General features: G+C 36.7%; 1 protein-coding gene across 29 annotated transcripts in view; it reads right to left on the minus strand.

Annotated features, from left to right (window-relative positions):
- Positions 1 to 5,742: 5,742 nt before the first annotated feature.
- The window catches only part of SHROOM4 (shroom family member 4), a 249,635-nt gene continuing 234,509 nt past the window's right edge, over positions 5,743 to 20,868 (minus strand). For 10 of the 29 annotated variants that reach the window (XR_014835386.1, XR_002340849.2, XR_014835394.1 and 7 more), the window contains one exon: positions 5,743 to 6,167. Coding sequence is in view for 6 of the 29 variants with exons in the window: in XM_085007915.1 (XP_084864041.1) it covers positions 6,108 to 6,167 (60 nt within the window). In the remaining 23 variants the exon portion in view is untranslated. Of the gene's footprint in view, positions 6,168 to 6,451; positions 6,600 to 11,531; positions 11,650 to 18,889; positions 18,964 to 20,868 lie in introns of all 29 variants that reach the window. The other 19 variants (XR_014835389.1, XR_014835384.1, XR_014835383.1 and 16 more) reach the window with 5 other exon arrangements.

Below are 20,868 nucleotides of genomic sequence, written 5' to 3' on the forward strand. Positions count from 1 at the left end.
CTGGGTATGTATCCAGAAAAAACGAAAACACTAATCCAAAAAGATACACCCATCCCAATGTCTATAGCAGTGCTACTAAAAATAGCCAAGACATGGAAGTGACCCAAGGCCCACCAACAGATGAATGGCTTGAGATGAATATTACTCAGCTATAGAAAAGAATGAAATTGTAACATTTGTAGCACTATGAATATACCTAGATGATATTATGTTCAGTGAAATAAGTCAGAGAAAGATAAATACTATATTTCACTTATATGCACAATCTAAAAATAATACAAATGAATATATATGCCAAAAAAACTCAAATTAGGGGTATAATAGATACAAAACACTATGTATAAAATAGGTAAGTAACAAGGATGTACTGTATAGCACAGGGAATAATTGACATTATCTTATAATAACCTATAATATAGTCTGCAAAAGTACTGAACTAATATAATATTGTAAATTACTATACTTCAATAAAAAAGAACAAACAAAAATAAAACATAGTACATAATCTATGGTTGGCTGAATCTGTGGAGGGGGAACCGTGGATTTAGAGAGCCAACTGTAATTGATTTTTAGGTTTTATTTTTAATGTAGATACAGTAAAAGTTTTGGTATACAGTTCTGTGGGTTTTGTCAAACACATAGTGTTGTCTAACCACCATCACAATGAACATATAGAACAATTCCATCACCCCGCCAAAAAAATATCCTGGAACCTCTTCCTTGTAATCAACTGCCTCCCCAACCCTTAACGTCATTAACAGATATATTCTCCATTCTAATAGTTGTACCTTTTTCAGAACATTATTATTCCATATATACTATAGGATTATATATATATAATATGTAGTATGTAGCCTTTTAAGTCTGGTTCCTTTTATGCATCAATAGTCCCTTTTATGCCTATATTATTTTATAATCTTGAAAGTTTTGAGGAGTACTGGTCAGATATTTTATAGAATATCCCTTAATTGAGATTCATCTGATGTTTTTCTAATGGTTATATCAGAGTTATTTATTTTTGGAGGAAGACTGCAGAGGTAAAGTGTCATTCTCATAACATCATATCAAGGGTACATACTGTCAACATGACATATTACATTTGATATTAACCTTGATTATCTGGTATTAACACTTCAACATGGTGTTTATCAGGTTTCTCCAAGTAAAGTTGATATTATTTTCTGGTTTTTGTATTGTATTCTTTGGAAGGACATCACTACACACAGTCCATACTTAGAGAGGGGTGTTATATACCTCTTCCTTAAGGGCAGAGTATCTACATAAATTATTTTGAATTATTATGCATGAAAGATTTGTCTTCCTCCCATTTGTTTATTCAGTCATTTATATCAGTATGGATTTATGGATATTTGTATTTTACTTTGGCTTATAATCCACAGCTATTTCACTTTGTTGCTCAAATTGTTCCAGCTTTGGCCACTGGAGGCTGTGCCCAAGTCCCTTTGATATATCTCCATGATTCTGGCTTTTTTGAGCACTTTCTTACTTTCTGGCGCTCCAAGATGACTCAGTCCTGGAATCATTTATTTCTGCATGGATCCGTGGTTTATTTTATTTATTTATTTAGTCTTTTTGCTATATCTTTGGGCCGCTCCTGCGGCATATGGAGATTCCCAGGCTAGGGGTCGAATCGGAGCTGCAGCCACCGGCCTACGCCAGAGCCACAGCAACGCGGGATCCGAGCCACGTCTGCAACCTACACCACAGCTCAAGGCAACGCCGGATCGTTAACCCACTGAGCAAGGGCAGGGACCGAACCCGCAACCTCATGGTTCCTAGTCAGATTTGTTAACCACTGCGCCACGACGGGAACTCCCTTGGTTTATTTTATTGAAGAATGATATTAAAATCCAAGATCTAGGTTCTAGGTGTACTTGTTGCTACCAAGGTATCATTGTTTCTAGGCCCTTTCAGTGGGTAGAGCTAGGGAATATATGTCTGTAGAACATATGTAGTAGAATATATGTATATCTATAATGATTTCTATGTAAGTATCTATGTTAAGCTAAACATGAGTTTATACTGTTGTCTGTGACATTACACAGAACTAACTGGTTCATTCTTGTCTTTCTCTCTTGCTTCTCTGTAACTTCCTACTCCAAGAGTGAAAAACCTGGCTCCCACTGTCAACCATCTCTTTATTTGTTAAAATTCTGGTATACATGTGGTTTTGGAATTGTTGACCTGCACTCCTGTTTTAAAAAAAAAACTGTGGCAAAGTGCTTATGTACAATTACTTTTATAATTAGTCTTACAGCTTCTAGTAATTTTCAAAGTTTCTTGGGTCAGCACATCTGTTTCCCACCCGCTCAGTATGGCTGTGTCATACTTTTGTAACACAGTTGAATTATTATGTTACAGTCTACATTCCATCTGAGAGTTGCAACTTCCTAGTTGACTTTTTATATTTGAATACAGTAAGATTTACTCTTTATGTTGTAATGTATAGATTTTGTCAAATGGGCAGTGTATCCACCATTACAATGTTATAGAGAATAGGTTCATGACCCTAATAAACAGCCCTTGCGATTCACCTAGTCAACTTTGCTCCTCCCTTAGCAACCACCCGTTTTCAGTCTCTAGTTTTCACTTTCCCAGAATGTCATATAAATGAAATAATACAGTATGTAGCTTTCTGTTTTTTTTCACATAGCCATAGGATTTTAAGATTCATCCATGTCATTATGTGAATTAATACCTTAATCCTTTTAATTGTTGCGTAGTGTTCTACAGTGTGGATGTACTGCAGTTTGTTTATCCGTTTATGTTGAAGGACATCTTGGTTGCTAACAATATTTGAAGCTATGAATACAACTGCTATAAACATTTGCATGCAGGATTTTGTGTGGACATAAATTTTCAAATCAGTTGACTAAAAATTTAGGAAAAGGATTTCCAGACTATAAGATAAGACTAAGTTTAGCATTGTAAGAAACTGCCAAACTGTCATCCAAAATGGCTGTATCATTTTAATATTCCCAATGAATATTAGCAATGAATGAGAGGGCCTGTTGTTCCTCAACCTCACTAGCAACTGATATTGTCACGGATTTTGTTCTAATTAGCATGTAGTGATATCTCAATGTTTTTTAATTTGTAATTACTCAATAACACATCATTCTGAGCATCTTTTCATATGCTCATTAGCCATCTGTATGTGTTCTGCGAGGTATTTACTCTTTTGTCCATTGTTTGGGTTGTTTTCTTCTTGATGAGTTTTAAGAGTTCTTGTTATATTATGGATACAAGTCTTTTATCAGATATCAGTTTTGCAAATATTTTATGTGGCTTTTCATTCCCTTAACAGTGTTCTTTATAGAGCAGAAGTTTTTAATTTTTGTAAGTTCCAACTTACCAATTTTTTCTTTAAAAGTATGTGCTTTCGGTGTGATATATAAGACATCTAAGAACCTTTGGTCTAATCAAAGGTCACAAAAATTCTCTTTTTTTTTCTTTTAAGAGTTATAATTTTACATTTAAATTCTAGGCTTCTGGTTCATTTGAGTTCATATTTATATAAGGTGTGAGGTACAGGTCAAGGCACATTTTTTAATATGTGGATATCCAAATGTTCCAGCCCCATTTGTTAAAAAGACTTTTTCTCATTAAATTGCCTTCACATCTTTGTAAAACATCAGTTGACTCTATTTATGTTGGACTATTTCTGGGTCTCTATTTTGTTTCATTTATCTGTGTGTCTATTTCTCTGCCAGTTTAATAATTACCTTGATTTTATGGCAATATAGGTAGACTTAACCTTGGATGGACTGATTCCTCCAAAGACCATACTGCCTTGAAATGAGACATTGAAAGTCCTTCAACTTTGTTCATTTTCAAAGCTGTTTTGGCTACTATTGTTTCCTTGCCTTTTATAGAAAAAATCCTGTTGGGATTTTATTCGGGTTTCCATTGAATCTATAGATCAATTTTGGGAGAATTAATCTCTTAACACAATTGAGTTTCCCAATCCATGAATATGATTCATATATCCACTTATTTAGCCTCTGTTTGTTATATTTCTTAAATGTTCTGTAGTTTTCAGTGTACATATCCTGAACATATTTTGTTATTTTTTTAAAATAAATATTTCATTTTTCTGGTGGAGTTGTAAACTACACTGTTTTTTTTTTTTAAAAAAACTCTTTACTTCTGATTGTTCATTGCTAATATATAGAAATGCAATTAATTTTTGTACATTGACTATTTAGAGACCTTGTTAAACTCACTTATTAGTTCTAGAACATTTTTTTGTAAATTCCATGAAATTTTCTACATAGACAATCATGTTATCTGTGAATAGAGATAGTTTTATATCTTCCTTTATATTCTGTATGCCTTTTTATTCTTGTATTATTGTACCAGTTAAGACTTCAAATATGATATCAAATAGGAGTGATGAAAATAAGGGTCCTTGTCTCTTTTTGTGGTCTTAAGGTAAAATATTCAATCTTTTATATTAAGTACGATTTTAGCTGTGAATGCATGTTAAGTTGAAGAAGTTCTTTCTAGTTTTAGTTAACTGTGTGAATTTTTAAAAAGTTTTACTGAGATATAATTTACACATTGTAAATGTGCATTTTAATAACTTTTAATGAATTTATGATTATTCAGCCATCACCAAATCCAGTTTTAGAGTATTTACAACCACTCCCCAACCCCAATTTCTTGAATCCATTTGTCAAATTCTGTTCCCACCCCAAATCCCAGGCAAAACTACCTTCTTCTCTAATAATTTGCTTTTTTCAGAATATTTTATATAAGGAAAATACTGCTTGTAATGCCTGAATTTGGCCCCTTGTGGTGGTGAGATTTCTGCCCTCCCAATCCTTCCAAGCCTATCATATCTCTAGGTGGGCAAAGGGAGTCTTCAGCTACAGAATACAAAGAATGCTTTTCAGGCGGGGCCACTTGTTGTGGGGGGATCACCCTGCTGGTGCCACTGGGCATCTCTATGTGAGAGAAAAAAACTCTCTGACCCACAGAAATAAAGAGTATTTTCCCTGGCCACCTTTTATTATTATCAAGTGATAAGGGTGATCAAGTGATCACCCTTACTATTGCCACTGGGCCTGACTGGAGTTGTCAGCATAACTCTCATTTATTCTGGAGAAGGTATGAACCTACCTGAGACACTGACCAATATGTTAGGGTCAGGAAATGCCAGCCCTGGGTCACCTTATGTTCCTGGATGAGGGATTGTAAGATACCCATCTGCTGTATTTTTCCTCCAGTACTGGAGTCTCTAGACAGTCTACTTTCCTCTCTGTACCACTGAGAGTCCCCCTGTGGTTGTCTCCTGCGTCATGGTATAGCTGTACTTAGGGAGAAATGAGTCTATGCCATCTGGTCTGGATCAAAGTCCCTAGACAACTTACATTTAATTTTACTATTGATCTATTAGGGCTTAAGTCCTTCATTTTGTGTGTGCACGTGTTCCTTTGTTTTTCATTTCTGTTTTTTTCCTGCTTTCCTGTTGGCTACTTCAAGATTTTTTAGAATTCCATTTTGAATAAGCTAGTGTTTTTGAGTGCATGTCTTTATATAGAATTTCTTAGTTGTTGCTGTGGACATTACATAACTCATACATAACTTATCAAACTCCACAGGTTGTGTAGACATTTTATTAGTTCCAAAGAGGTATTTCCTTTTAAATTTCTGCACTTTCTTGCATTAATAATATAATTTTATGAACTATTTCCTCTATATACATTGAGAATCACATCAGACAATATTATATTTTTATTTCAATCATCAAACATAATTTAGAAAAATCAAGAGAAGGAAAGTTTCTTACATTTACCCATACATTTTTTCTTCTATTGTTCTTTCTTCCTTTAATGATGTTCCAAGTTTCCTTTTTTTTTTTAATTTTTCTTTTGTTTCAAGAACTTCCTTTAGGCACAGCTTAGGCCTACCAATGAAAAATTTTCTGTTTTTCTTAATCTCAGAATATCTTGATTTCTGCTTCATTACTGGATTCTTGTCATTTCATTCTCTTCATTTTCCTTTAACATAGAATTCAAGGTCGTTGCAGTGCTAAAGTCTAATACAACCAGAGGTATAATTTTCACTGTGTTCTAAAATTGCTATTCACATATGAAAGAGTACTTCTGGAGTTGTGTAAAGTGTGGTTCCTCAGCCCATTGCTGAAAAAAAAGAGGGATAGGAAGGGCTTGATGAGTGTGGTACAGATTTGAATAGGCACTGAACAAATGGGAGAAGAAGCTGACAAAGAGATAACTGATTGGTAGCGAGGGCCCAGCTAAGAAAAGAAGCCATTTGTTGTGGTGACTTCAAGCTGCATATCTGTGTTTTTAGTGTGTTTTTGTTTTTGTTTTTGTTTTTAGTAGTCAGGAATAGAGGTTAGTTTGAAGGCAGCAGTAAGAGGATAAGTTTAATGACAACTTTTGGAGTTCCCATTGTGGCTCACCAGGGAAAGGACCCAGTGTTGTCTCTGTGGATATGTGGGTTCAATTCCTGGCCTGGCTCAGTAGGTTAGGGATTCAGTGTGGCTGTGGGCCTCAGTTGCAGTTCCAATTTTACCTCTGGCTGGGAACTTGCATATGCCTCGGGTACCTCTATAAAAGGAAAGAAAAAAGCTCTTGATGTTTCACTCCTGTATTTCCTCTAATTGCCATGATCCCTACATATCTACCCCTTCACTACAGAAATCAGCAGAAACATCCCAAATCACAGTTAACAGCATTTGTAAATATATCAGTGTGTATTACTCAGCAAAAAAGCCCTGCTTGGCTGAGTGGGAGGTTGAAAGGTGGGGACTACGTCATTGGCCATTCACTCTTCCATCCCTTTAAAGTCTCCAAAGCTAGTAAATAACAGCCTGGGACAGTGACTTCCCAACAGTGCTCCTTATTTCAAAGAGTACCAAGATGACTCCTTGATAATAGCTGCAAATGGGAATGCTGGCAGCAAATGGAAGTGATGAACAGGTTCTGTGGCTCTCTCTTCCCCACTCCTCAAACACATTGTGGCTGACACAGATGAGGAGAGGTAAAGTAAATCCTTTATATGTATATGTATACATATATGTATGCATATGTACACATGTACAAATACACACATTATAATGGAATTTAAAAATAGCAAAGCCTTCTCAAAGCTTCCAGAAAGAAATAAAATTCTCTACAAAAGAAATAATTAAACTGATAACAGACTTATTTAAATACAAGAAGACAATTGAATAATATTTTTAAGGAATTGGACATATCATGTTTAAAAAGACTTTTAATCTATAATTTTATATCCAGTTATTTTTCATTTATGTGTAATACAGCAATAAAAAGTATCTGGGGGCATACAGTATCTCAGAAGTTTTGCCACACAAAGATCCTTGTTGAAGGCAAGTTTGGAGGAAGTCTTCAAAAGAAGAGAAAAAAAGAGATGTTGCAAGGGATATGGAAAGTAAGGGTGATTAAATATCATGGTATAGTGTATTGCTGATGTGAAAAATTAAAAATACTGGGCAGACAGAAATAAACCCACACACATATGGTCAATTAATCTATGACAAAAGAAGCAAGAATATACAATAGAGAAAAGACAGTCTCTTCAATAAGTGGTGCTGGAAAAACTGGACAGCTACATGTAAAAGGATGAAATTAGAACACTCTGTAACACCACACACAAAAATAAAACCAAAATGGATTAAGGGCTTAAATTTTAGACCAGATACTATAAAATTTCTAGAGGAAAAGATAAGCAGAAGACTCTTTGACATAAATTGCAGCAATACTTTTTTTGATCCACCTCCTAGAGTAATGAAAATAAAACCAAAAATAAACAAATGGGACCTAATTAGACTTAAAATCTTTTGCACAGCAAAGGAAATCATTAACAAAACAAAAGGATAGCCCACAGAATGGGAAAAAAAATCTTTGTAAATGAAGCGACTGACAAGGGATTAATCTCCAAAATATATAAACATCTCATACAGCTTTACATAAAAAAACAAGCAACTCAAAAATGGTCAGAAGATCTAAACAGACATTTCTCCAAAGAAGACATACAGGTGGCCAAAAAACATGAAAAAATGCTCAACATCACTAATTATTACAGAAATGCAAATCAAAACTACAATGAGGTATCACCTCATACCAGTCAGAATGGCCATCATCAAAAAATCTACAAACAAAAAATTCTGGAGAGGGTGTGGAGAAAAGGGACCCCTCCTACACTGTTGGTGGGAATGTAAGCTGGTGCACCCATTATGGAGAACAGTATGAAGTTTCCTTTAAAAACTAAATATAGAACTATCATATGAGCTAGCAATCCCACTCCTGGGCATCTATCTGGAGTAAACCTTAATTTGAAAATATGCATGCACCCCAATGTTCCTTGCAGCACTATTTACAGTAGCCAAGACATGAAGTCAACCTAAATGTCCATCAACAGTGGCTTGGATAAAGAAAATGTGGTGCATATATACAATGGAATGTTTCTCAGCCATAAAAAAGCATGAAATAATGCCATTTGCAGCAGCATGGATGGACCTAGAAATGATCATACCCAGTGAAGTAAGACAGAGAAAGACAAATATCATATGAGATTAATAATATGTGGAATCTAATAGAAATGATAAAATAGAACTTAAAAAACAGAAACAGACTCAGGGATTTCAAAACCAAATATATGTTTACCAAAGGGGAAATGTGGGGGGAGGGATAAATTAAGGTTGGGATTGATATATACATACTGCTTATTATATATAGAATAGATGGGTAACAGGGACCTACAGTATAGCGCAGGAAAATTTACTCAATACTGTGTGGTAACCTATATGGGAAAACTAACTTGATTTAGTTTGCTGTACACCTGAAATTAATACAACTTTGTAAGTCAACTATATTACAATAAAATTAAAACAAAATACTGGGCAGGAAGAAGAAAAAAAAATATCCCCCAGAACTAAAGTTTTAAAATTATCAGAACGACAGGAAAGTGTGGCGGGCTCCAAATGACATAGGAGCTTTTTCAAATACTTGTATTTTTAAGAGTAAAATATAGATATTGATAAATTAACAGGGGTAAATAAACATGAATGTTAAGGGAAACCCCAATAAGAACAAAAATAAGATGTATAACTTTTAAACAAAGAAAAGAAAATTCCATGTATCTATAGAAAGTGGGAAAGAAGAAAAAGATAAATGAGTCAAAAAAGACTTCCAGTGCAGATTTCCTACACTGGAGATCTTGAAAAGATCTACTGTGTGGTGTTGAAGAGATCCACTGTGTGGTCATGGGTGCAGTGGCTGAAATGAAATGGAATTGAGATATTCAACAGAACATAGAATCTAAGGTGTTGGGTGACATGTCTGCATGGATCCCATTGCCAGAGATGAGAAATTGGATCCTCCTTTGAGACTTATGTTACTGGGATTTCTCATTCTCTATCCTCTTTAGCAAGCCATGTAATTTATGGGGAGTAAGAAACTTAACAGATTTCGCCAGAGAAGGCTATATAGAAAGGTAACCTTCGAGGGAGTACCAAGTCTCAGTTAAGAAGGGATCAATAAAGAAAGGTGATAAAGTACATTTTTGTGGGCTGAGCTTACTTTACTGTGCCATGGAGTTCTAAAGAGAACTATGGAAAGATTATTTATTTATTTATTTATTTATTTATTTATTTATTTATTTATTGTCTTTGTAGGGCTGTGCCTGCAGCATATGAAATTTCCCAAGTTAGGGGTTGAGTCAAAGCTGTATCTGGTGGCCTACACCACAGCAACAGCAATGCGGGATCTGAGCCTTGTCTGCGACCTACACCCGCAGTTCACAGCAATGCCAGATCCTTAAGTGAGTCTAGGGATTGAACCTGCATTCTCATGGATACTAGTTGGGTTCATTACCACTGAGCTACAACGAGAACTCCTGGAAAGATACTAAAAGAAGAAAATCAATAATGGGAAAAGGAGTGAATAAGGAATTTATGATTACAGTATAAAGGTAGGAAGAGGGTAGATGATGGTGTAGGGGAGCTGCTTGCCTTTGAGTCATGTGTGTGTGTTAAAAGATGAAAAGTATAGATGAAATTGGTTGCCCACAAACGCTCCAACATTTGTGCACATTGTTTTGTACCCAGAATTGGCTGAATTGTTAGGAGGAAAAACAACCTGATACCAGCATCCCTAGTACCACTACTGATATTTCCTCATCCTTTTCACTTGCTATGTTAAAAGCAAAGATAAAGCCCCCTTCAGACCTATTCTTCATTCCATCCCTTTGCTTCTTCTCTCATCTCGCACTTCTTCACATCCCTGTATCACACACATTACTACCTACTCTCTCTTGGACAGATAGGTGACTAGGCCAGATATACTCATACTGTAACCATTGGTCAACCCATAGGACTTTAGACAGAGGTTGCCACCTTGTGGCTGGAGACCAGTATAACCAAGATGGGATGCTAAAACAAATGGGAATTGAATTTGGGGGTCTCACATTTGAGCATCCATCAGAATTACCTGGAGGGCTTGTTAAAACAGAGTGCTTGGCCCCACCCCAATAGATTCTGATTCAGTAGGTCTGAGTTGAGGCTAGAAAACTTTCATTGCTAAAGTGTTCCCAGCTGATGCTACTGTTGCCGCTTCAGATGCTACTGTTGGAAACCACTGCTTTAGACAAACCTCATTCAAGATTGGCAGACCTCCATTTGGCCATCCAAGATTGGTAGAATAAGAGTTTGAACCTAGAGCTACTTGACTCCAAAGTACATTATTTTTTTTGCCACATTATTATTAGGAAATGCAGGTTGTATTGCTTGGGCAGCAGTCTCGTTTGTATTCTGTATCTCTGAAAAGGGTAACCACCTAATTAAAAAAATAATAGTATCCATTCTTTCTGCATAGATTAGATGTACCATGTTATAACTAATAATTCCCCTACTGTTGGACATTTAGTTTGCTTCCAAATTTTCATAATTATTAAAAAATTTAAAGTGAACTTTCTTGTACATAAACCCCTCTATTGCTATTTATTGATCAACTATGATGGAATAAATTTAATGCACTTATATGATGCTAACAGTCTCCCTTCCCATAAAGGGTAGGGATAGGTAGGAGCAAAGAGGATGTGGGGGAGCCAAAAACTTTATTCCATCAAAAGTACTTCTATAAGCAAAACTGGGCACAAGCTCCTGTTCTCCTGGAGATTAGTTTAGCATAATGTTCAAATACTAATCAACTAGTCATACAAATAAATGTAAAGATGTGGCTGTAAAAATGTTATGAAGGAAAGGTCAACAGTATCGTAGGCAGTGTGACAGTGCTTAGAAATTTTCTTCCCAGATTATGAACAAACTTTAAAAAATCGACTACTAACATTTAAATAATAAATTTATGGTTAATATTTTTATGTAATTTCAAATTTACTCTTATATACAAAAGTTTCAACATATAATGAGGATTTGGGTGTTGGCCTTAGCTTTGGCTGAATATTGTTCTTGATACTTGGCCAAGCTGCATTTGCCCAAACTGTGAATTAGATGAACCTACCTGGCACCACCATACTTCTCTGTGATGGACGGGTTTTCAGGTAGCCCTTTCCCGTCACTTGGAATTCACACTTCTGTGTAATCCCCTCCCAGCGAATGTGGGCAGGACCAGTGGCTTGCTTTTAACCAAAAGAAAATGATAGGATGTCATTCCTGTGAATACATTATATTACATATGACTCTATCTTGCTAGGCAACTTGTTTTATTTTTTGAATTGAAATATAATTGACTTATTATATTAGTTTCAGGTATACAACATAGCGTTTTGATATTTTTATACATTACAAAATTATCACCACGATATGTTTAGTTATCAGCTGTCAGCATGCAAAGCTATTACAATGTTATTGACTATATTCCCTACACTGTACATTACATTCCCATGACATTTATTTTATAACTGGAAATTTATACTTATTAATCTCACTTGTTTCAGTCATCCTGCCACTTCCCTCTGGCAGCCACCAGTTTGTTTTCTCTATCTCTGAGTCTGTTTCTGCTTTGTTATGTTGGTTTTGTTTGTTTTATTTTTTATATTTCTCATGTAAGTGAAATCATACAGTATTCATCTTTATCTGATTTATTTCACTTGGTAAAATACCTGCTAAATACATCCATGTTATGGCAAATGGCAAGATTTCATTCTTCTTTATGGTTAGGTAATATTCCATTTAATGTATTGATGGGCACTTAGTTTGCCTCCATATCTTGGCTATTGCAAATAATGAACATTGAAATATATGTGTATATATCTTTACAAATAAGTTTCCCCCCCCCTTTGGGAAAATACCAAGAAGCGGAATTGCTGGATTGTATGAAAGATCTATTTTTAATTATCCATATTATTTTCTGTAGTGGCTGCACCAATTTACATTCCCACCAACGGTGCATAAGGGTACCATTTTTTCCACATCTTTGCCAACACTTGTTATTTGTTGTCTCTTTGATAATAGCCATTCTGACAAAAGTGAGGTGATATTGCATTGTAGTTTTGATTTGCATTTCCATGATGGTTAGTGATATTGTGCATTTTCCATGTTTTTGGCCATTTATATGTCCTCTTTGGTAAAAGGTCCATTTAAGTCCTCTGCAAAATTTTAATTTTTGTTTTTGTTGGTTTTGATTTTGAATGATATGAGTTCTTTGTATATTTTAGATATTAATCTCTCATCAGATACATCATTTGCAAATACCTTCTATTCAGTAGGCTGCCTTTTCATTTTGTGGATAGTGTCCCTCACTTTGCAAGTCTTTTTAGTTTATTTTTGCTTTTGTTTTCCTTGTCTGAGGAGATAAATTAAAAAAAAAATTACCAAAACCAATGTCAAAGTGCATACTGCTTATGTTCTTCCAGGAGTTTTATGGTTTCAGGTCTTACATTTAAGTCTTTAATTCATTTAGTTCACTTTTATATGTGATGTGAGAAAGAAGACCAGTTTGATTATTTTGCATGTAGCTGTCCAGTTTTCCAAACACCATTTATTGAAGAAGCTGTGTTTTCCCCATTGTATATTCCTGCTTCTTTTGCCATAAATTGACCTTATAAGTGTGAGTTTATTTCTGGGCTCTCTATTCTGTTCCATTGATCTATGTGTCTGGTTTTGTGCCAGTACCATATTGTTTTGATTACTGTAGCTTTACAGTATAGTTTGAAATCAGGGGGGTATTATGCCTCCAGCTTTGTTCTTTTTTTTTTTTTTTTTTTTTTTTTTTGTCTTTTTGCTTAAGATTCCCAGGCTAGGGGTCTAATCAGAGCTATAGCCGCCAGCCAATGCCAGAGCCACAGCAATGTGGTATCCGAGCCGCGTCTGTGACCTACACCACAGCTCACGGCAATGCCGGATTGTTAACCCACTGAGCAAGGGCAGGGATAGAACCCGCAACTTCATGCAGCTTTGTTCTTTGTCAAGATTATTTTGGCTATTTAGGGCCTTTTGTGTTTCCATACAAATTTTAGAATTATTTATTCTAGTTCTGTAAAAAATCCCATTGTTATTTTGATAGGGTTTGTATTGAATCTGTAGATTGCCTGGGATAGTATGATCATTTTAATAATATTAATTTTTCTACTCCATGAGCACAGTATATCTTCTCATTTATGTCATCTTCAATTTCTTTTGTCAATGTCTTATATTTGTCTGAATACAGGTCTTTTGCCTCATTGGTTAAATTTATTCCTAGGTATTTTCTTCTTTTGATGCAATCATAAAGGGTATTGTATTCTTAATTTTACTTTCTGTTAGTTTGTTGTTAGTCTAGAAAAACAACAGATTTCTGTATGTTAATTTGTGTCCTACAACTTTACTGAATTCATTTATTAGTCTAATTCTTTTTGGTGGAATGTTTGGGGTTTTTCTATATATAGCATCATGTCATCTGCAAACAGTGAGACTATTACTTATTCCTTTCCAATTTGGCATTCTTTTTATTTATTTTTCTTGTTTGATTGCTATGGTGAGGATTTCCAATACTATGTTAAAAAAATTGGTGAGTGTGGATATCTTTTTCTTGTTCCCAATCTTAGAAGAAATGCTTTCAGATTTTCACTATTGAGTATGATTTAGCTATAGGTTTATTATGTTGAGGTATGCTCCTTCTATACCCACTTTGTGGAGAGTTTTTATCATAAATGGATGTTGGTGTCAAGGTAATATTATCCTCATAGAATAAGTTTGAAAGTGTTCCTTCCTCTTTAATGTTTTTAAATAGTTATATAAGGATAGGTGTTAGGTCTTCTTTAAAGGTTTGGTAGAATCCTCCTGTGAAGCTATCTGCTCTTGGTCTTTTGTTTTTTAGGAGTTGTTTATTATTATTATTGATTCAGTTTCATTACTGATAACCAATCTGTTCATATTTTCCATATCTTCCCAATTCAGTCTTGAGAAATTGTACATTTTGAGGCATTTTTCCATTTCTTCTAGGTTGTCCATTTTATCAGTGTATAATTTTTAGTGGGAATATCTTATGATCTCTTGTATTTCTGTGGTGTCAATTGTAATTTCTCCTCTTTCCTTTATAATTTTATTTATTTTGACCTCTTCTTTCTCTTTTTTCTTGATAAGTCTGACTAAAGATTTATCAATTTTGACTCTTTTGAAAGAGCTACCTCTTAGTTGTATTGATCTTTTCTATTTTTTTGGTTTCTATTTTATTTATTTTTGGTCTTATATTTGTTATTTCTTTCCTTCTAACTTTTTTTGGTACTTCTTTTCTAGTTCCTTTAGGTGTAAAGTTGGATTGTTTTATCTGAGATTTCTCTTGTTTCCTAAGGTAGGCTTAGAACTGCTTTTCTATCATCCCATAGATTTGGAGATCAATGTGTTTCTATTTTCAGCTGATTCAAGATATTATTTGCTATTTTATTTCTTCAGTCACACATTGTTTGTTTAGTAGCATATTGTTTAGCCTCCACATGTTTGAGTTTTTGCAGTTTTTTTCTTGTAGTTGATTTACAAAGAAATGATGATGGAAATGATGTCATTCTCTTTAAATTTATTGAGACTTGTTTTATGGCCTAGCATGTAATCTATCCTAGAAAATGTTTCATGTGTCCTTGAAAAGAGTGTGTATTCTGCTGATTTTGGATGGAATGTTCTCCATATATCTATTAAGTCCATCTGGTCTAATGTATGATTTAATTAAGACCTATGTTTTCTGTCTCTTTCTCTCTATTTTCTTCTGAGACCCCTATAATGTGAAAGTTAGTATGCTTGATGTTGTCCCAGAGGTCTCTTAAACTATCCTTATTTTTAAAAATTGTATTTTCTGTTCAGCTTGGGTGATTTCCACTGCTCTTTCTTCCAGCTCACTGATACATTCATCTGTATCATAAAATCTACTGCTGATTACTTCTAGTGTATTTTTAATTTCAGAGGTTGTATTTTTCAGCTCTATTTTTTATGGTCGCATCTGAACCATATGGAAGTTCCTGGGCCATGGATTGAATCTGAGCCACAGCTGCAGCAGTGCTGGATCCTTTAACCCACTGCACCAGGCTGGGAATCAATCCTGTGTCTCCTCAGCAACGTGAGCCACAGCAGTCAGATTTTTAACCCACTGAATCATGGCAGGAACTCTTGGTTTTTCTTTATATTTTCTAAATCTTTGTTAAATTTCTCATTGTATTCACTAATCCTTCTGCCAAGTTCATTAAGCCTCTTTATGATCATAGCCTTGAACCCTTTATTAGATAGATTATTTCCTTTTGTTTATTTTTAAGGTTTTGTCCTGTTCCTTCATTCGGAACATATTCCATTGTCTCCTCATTTTTCTCAATTCTCTGTTTATTTCTAGGTATTGGGTAGGTTGGTCACATTTCCTGATCTTGGAGAAATGGACTCATATTGGAGACATCCTATGGGCCCAGCTGTGCACTCCCCTCTGGTGACTGGAACTATGTGCTCTAGGGATTTTCCATATGTGGGCTGGGTGGGAAGCTCTCTTGTGACAGGCCTGACTACTGTGGGTAGATTGGTAGATGGGACTGACCCCTAGCCTGGTTGGCTACTAGGCCCTGTCTTACATGGGGTCTCCCAATCCACTGGTGGGCAAAGCTTGGTCCCAGCATGGCTGGCTCTGTGGCCCAGTGAGTCCTGGTGCTGGTGCTCAATTTCTGGTGGGCAGGGCAGGGAACCCAATGTTATTGGCTATGGGGCCTGGGTGTCCCAAGTTTGGTGCCAACCTGATAGTGAGTGGGTAAGTCCCTGGTGGTGTTCATAGGTTAGAGAGAGGAATCCAAAATGGTACTTCTACTACCAGTGTCTTCATGGTAGAATGAGTTCCCCAAAGTGGGTGGTGCCAGCACCTGTGTTCCCACAGGGCATCCCAGTTGCCATCTGTTTCTCCACAAGGCTCTCGGAGACCAGCAAGTGCATCTGGCCTCTGTTCTTTTCAAATTATTTCCCCTGTGCTGGAACTTGTAGCATGTGAGAGTTTTTATGTGCCTTTCACATGAAAGAGTCTCTGTTTCCTATAGTTATCCAGTTCTCCCATATGCAAGTCCAACTGGCATCCAAAGCCAGAAGTTTTAGGGGCTTGTCTTCCCATTGCTAAGAACCCCCAGGCTGGGGAAACTGATGTAGGCCTCATACCCTTCACTCCTTGTGTAGAACCTTTGCAGTTGTAATTATCCTCCCATTTGTGGGTTGCCTACCTGAGAGTGTGGGTCTTGATTATACTGTGTCTCTTTCCTTCCTACCCTTCTCATTGTGATTCCTTCTTTATATCTTTAGTTGTGGAAAATATTCTCTGCTAGTCTTCAGTTAATTATCATATATAGTTACTATGTAAATAGTTGTATTTTTGTGTGTCCTTGGAAGAAGCTGAGCTCAGGGTCTTCCTACCCTGCCATCCTGGCCATATCACCAGCTAACTTGTTATAGAGTCTCTCTCTCTCCCTCCCTCCCTTTCTCCATTGTTGACTTGGAAGAGACAACCTACCATGATTCCTAAAGCCACAAGAAAGTGAATTCTGCCAACAACTGGAGTAAGCTTGGAAGTGGCCCCTTCCCTAGTCGAGCCTCTAGATTAGGGCCCAGACTTGGCTAAGCCTTTGATTGCAGCCTTGCAGAGTTGCAGAGAACCAAGCTAAACTTTGCCTGCTTTCTTGACTCATAGAAACTGTGAAATAATAAATGTATGTTGTTTTAGGTAATTAACTTGTGGTAGCCTAGTAAAGTAATACACCTTCCCCATAGGACTTCAGCCCTTCTCACATGTACTTAGCCTTCTAATTCTTTTATATTCCACTTCCTTGTATTGGGAATCTTCCTCCACTGTATTCATTCTACTTTTGCCTGGCTAACTCTTTCAGGTTTTAGTTTCATTGTCATTTCCTTTGGAAAGATTTATTTAATTTTGCTTTTAGATTTTCCTTCCTTGAAAAATTTTAGGTGGGAAAGTTGACATACTGGTTTTAAGCCATCCTTATAAGATGTAAACAATTCCCAAATAAGAGATTTTTTTCTTGAAAGAATAATTAAATCAATAACTAAAAATTAAGTATGTTCTTAAAGGATATTTTACTTATTGTTATGAATGCTAATACCTCAAACAAGTCTACATTTTAGAATTATATTTGGATCTCTGTTACTTAAAAATTTTAAAGACTTTTTAGTTTGAAATTGATATAATAGCCTTCCTAAGGCTATCTAGTGAATGCACTCTCTCAAAATTTGTATATATTAACAGTATATCTCTCCATTTAGTGATATGAACGTTTTAAGTTTTATAGAGGTAAAACCAACAGTTGTCACAATCAGCACTAATTTTTGTTATATTTTGCTTTTGCCATAAATAGATATACATTTATTTTTCAACTGACTAATACAAGTAAAACATATAGAATATATGACAATATAGTCTCTTTGAATTCCATCTAGAATGTTTTTCTATGTTTAACAGTGAGTATTAAGATATTAACAATAAGTCCTACTGACTTCCCTTATTCATATTACTATCATTTTTTATGCTAATGAATACGACAGGTGATCATATGATTATTGATTACACACAAGTTTAAGAATGCCAGAAATTAAGTTTTTGGTAGATTGTATTATATGTTCAAAATTATTTATTCCTTTCCTACTCTGTAGGCAGAGTATACCTTACTGCCCCATTGTCTTTGGGATTGGCCAGTCATGTGCCTCACTCTAGTCAATAGAATGTAAGCAGATATGGTGTACAGACTCTAGAATAGTCTCCATGATCCTCACCTCACGCTGTTCCTGACCTTGTGTAATCCATTCCCCTTGAGTGTGGATGGGACATGTAACATGTCTCTAATTGATAGAATATGGCAAAGGTGATGAAATGATGCTTCCATGATTATATTACATGATGTAAGATCTGGTCTTGCTAGAATATTCGCCTTAGAGACTTTTCTTGCTGCCTTCATGGAGTCATCGTCTCTGTTTTCACACTGCAAGGAACTGTGGAGAGGCCTCTAGGAACTGTGGGAAGCCTCTAGGAGCTGAGGGAAGCATTTAGGAGATGAGGGTAGCCTTTAGCTGACAGCCAGCAATTAGCTGGTGAAATTTTTAAGCAGTGAACTCAATTAAGCAATGTCCAGACTCCTGACTCATGGGGAATGTGAGATAATAAATGAGTTGTAAGCCACTAAGTCTTTTGTAATTTATTATACAGCAATAATAGATGATTAATATAGTGGACATGGTATACTCTACATGAGGGAAGGTTTAAATACCCTTTTATGGTTTGGCTCTTTCTCCCTCAAGCTTTAGCCTTCCAACAAAAGATGAGTGTGCCAAAGGGAGTGGAAGTTCCTTTAGCTTGGATCATTGAATGAGAAAATTCATGAAGCCACCTGAACCCAGCCAAACAGCAAAGGTGTAACTAACCATTAGAACCTCATGTAAGAATCACAGGTAATGTTTATTGTTGTAAGCCACTGAAATTTAGGAATTGTTTGTCACTGCAAAAAAAAAAAAAAGGTAATTAGTTCAAAGCTGAAAAATATATTGGCTCTGTCTTTAAATATCAAATATCAAATTTAAATATCAATATATTCAGTTTTTAAATATCAAAGCCAGGAGTTCCTGTCATGGCTCAGTGGATAACAAACTCAACTAATATCCATGAGGACATGGGTTTGATCCCTGGCCTTGCTCATTGGGTTAAGGATCCGGTATTGCTGTGAGCTGTGGTGTAGGTCATAGACACAGTTTGGATCCTGCATTGCTGTGGCTGTGGAGTAGGCCAATAGCTACAGCTCCGATTCGGCCCCTAGCCTGGGAACCTCCATATGCCATAGGTGTGGACCTAAAAAGACAAAAAAAAATCAAAGTCAAAGCTAAGGAGTTATGTCATCAAAATGGTGAAGTAGGAGGCCAAGCCTCTGTCCTTCCACAAAGATCAATAATTACATAGCTATCCACAAACAGAAACAGCTCTTAGAGACCACCAGTGTCCACTTAAGAAACTTCAGCCACACAGTGGAACAAAAAACTTAAGAATAACAACACAAAAAGAGAAGGAAGAACAGCTTCATTTTGTCTGCATCATCTCATCCCTAAGCTGACATTACTCAGTGCCAAGAAGTAACTCCCCAGCTGAAAGAGTTCCATTTCCAGGAAAGGGAGAATGGGGTGTGACCACCTTCCCCAGGCTTTCAGGGCACCACAGGAGGACCCATTTCAGTTTTATCTCACCCAGACACCAGCAAAGCTGAGACATATAGAAGTGGCAAGGAACAAGGAAGAAAGCAAGGCTACCAGCATTAGCTATGTATCAGGAGAATCTGTGGTTCCCAGTGGCCTGCTCTGTAGAGGATCCCAGCAAATTTGCCACTAAAGAAACCAATGACCAGCAGAGCCTGTGTGGCTTTCCTGCAGATTTCACCAGTTTTTGCCCCAAAGGCATTTTCATTGACAAATGCCAGCTACCCAAGACCCTCCATGCTCCCTCTATCCTCTGCTCCTGGTGAAGCCTGATACCTGCATTGGCAGCCATCCCAGGCCTCTGCAGACATGTAAATGCAAGATACTAGCCCATATCCCTGTGGCTGATCCTGAGTGCTTGCAGCCAGTCCATCTAGATGTGCTATTGACCACCACCCTCCTGCCTCTCATCACTGACCTCTACTGCTATGTCTGTGTCCATGGCAAGATTCTATAGTCAAGGCTCTCATGGCTTCTTGTGGGCTTATATTTGGCCTTATATCCAGTCAATGGCCAATACCAATGGGCTCACTTGCAGCTAGCCTCCCCTTTCTTCCAGCTATATACCTGCACACCCCTGGCCTGACCAACATCACCCACATCCACTGTTGTGCACACATCCATGTGGAGATCCTGCAGCCACTAGAGTACATGCCAACAAACAAGGCCCCTGAAACTGCTGTGGATCTGGCTCCGGTCCTGTCTCCTGCATTTAGCTTGAACCACTGGTTCCACCTACAGTTAGCCCTTCCAGCTTCTTACCTCCATAACTCCACCTATCTTTCTTCCCTGGCCTCTACTGCTGTGTGAGTACTCATGGGGATATTGTACAGCCACAGGAGTGCATGCCAATATCTAGGGTCTCCATAGTGCTAGTAAACCCACAGTTGGCTCAGGCCTTTACTGCTGCCCTGGCCCCCATCACTGTGTGTGTGTCTTCAAGTCGCACCCCCCCAACACACACACTATACAGGCATCTGCAGCTAACCCCTATTGCCAAGCATGTGCATGCCACTCTAATTACCACCACTACCTGCCATGGTCCCTAGCTGCTAGACCTGGAGGTACACCTGATGAACACAACAGCCCCTGTAGCCTGCAAATCCTCCACAGTGCTTACCACACATTTATTGATGCTGTGGGCCCCAGCAGCTTGAATT

The sequence above is a fragment of the Sus scrofa genome, chromosome X, assembly GCF_054392235.1.
Source record: "Sus scrofa isolate SSC_HxYL_T2T_F1_AM1 chromosome X, Sscrofa_HxYL_maternal_Yorkshire_Landrace_v2.0, whole genome shotgun sequence".
Classification (NCBI taxonomy): Eukaryota; Metazoa; Chordata; class Mammalia; order Artiodactyla; family Suidae; genus Sus; species Sus scrofa.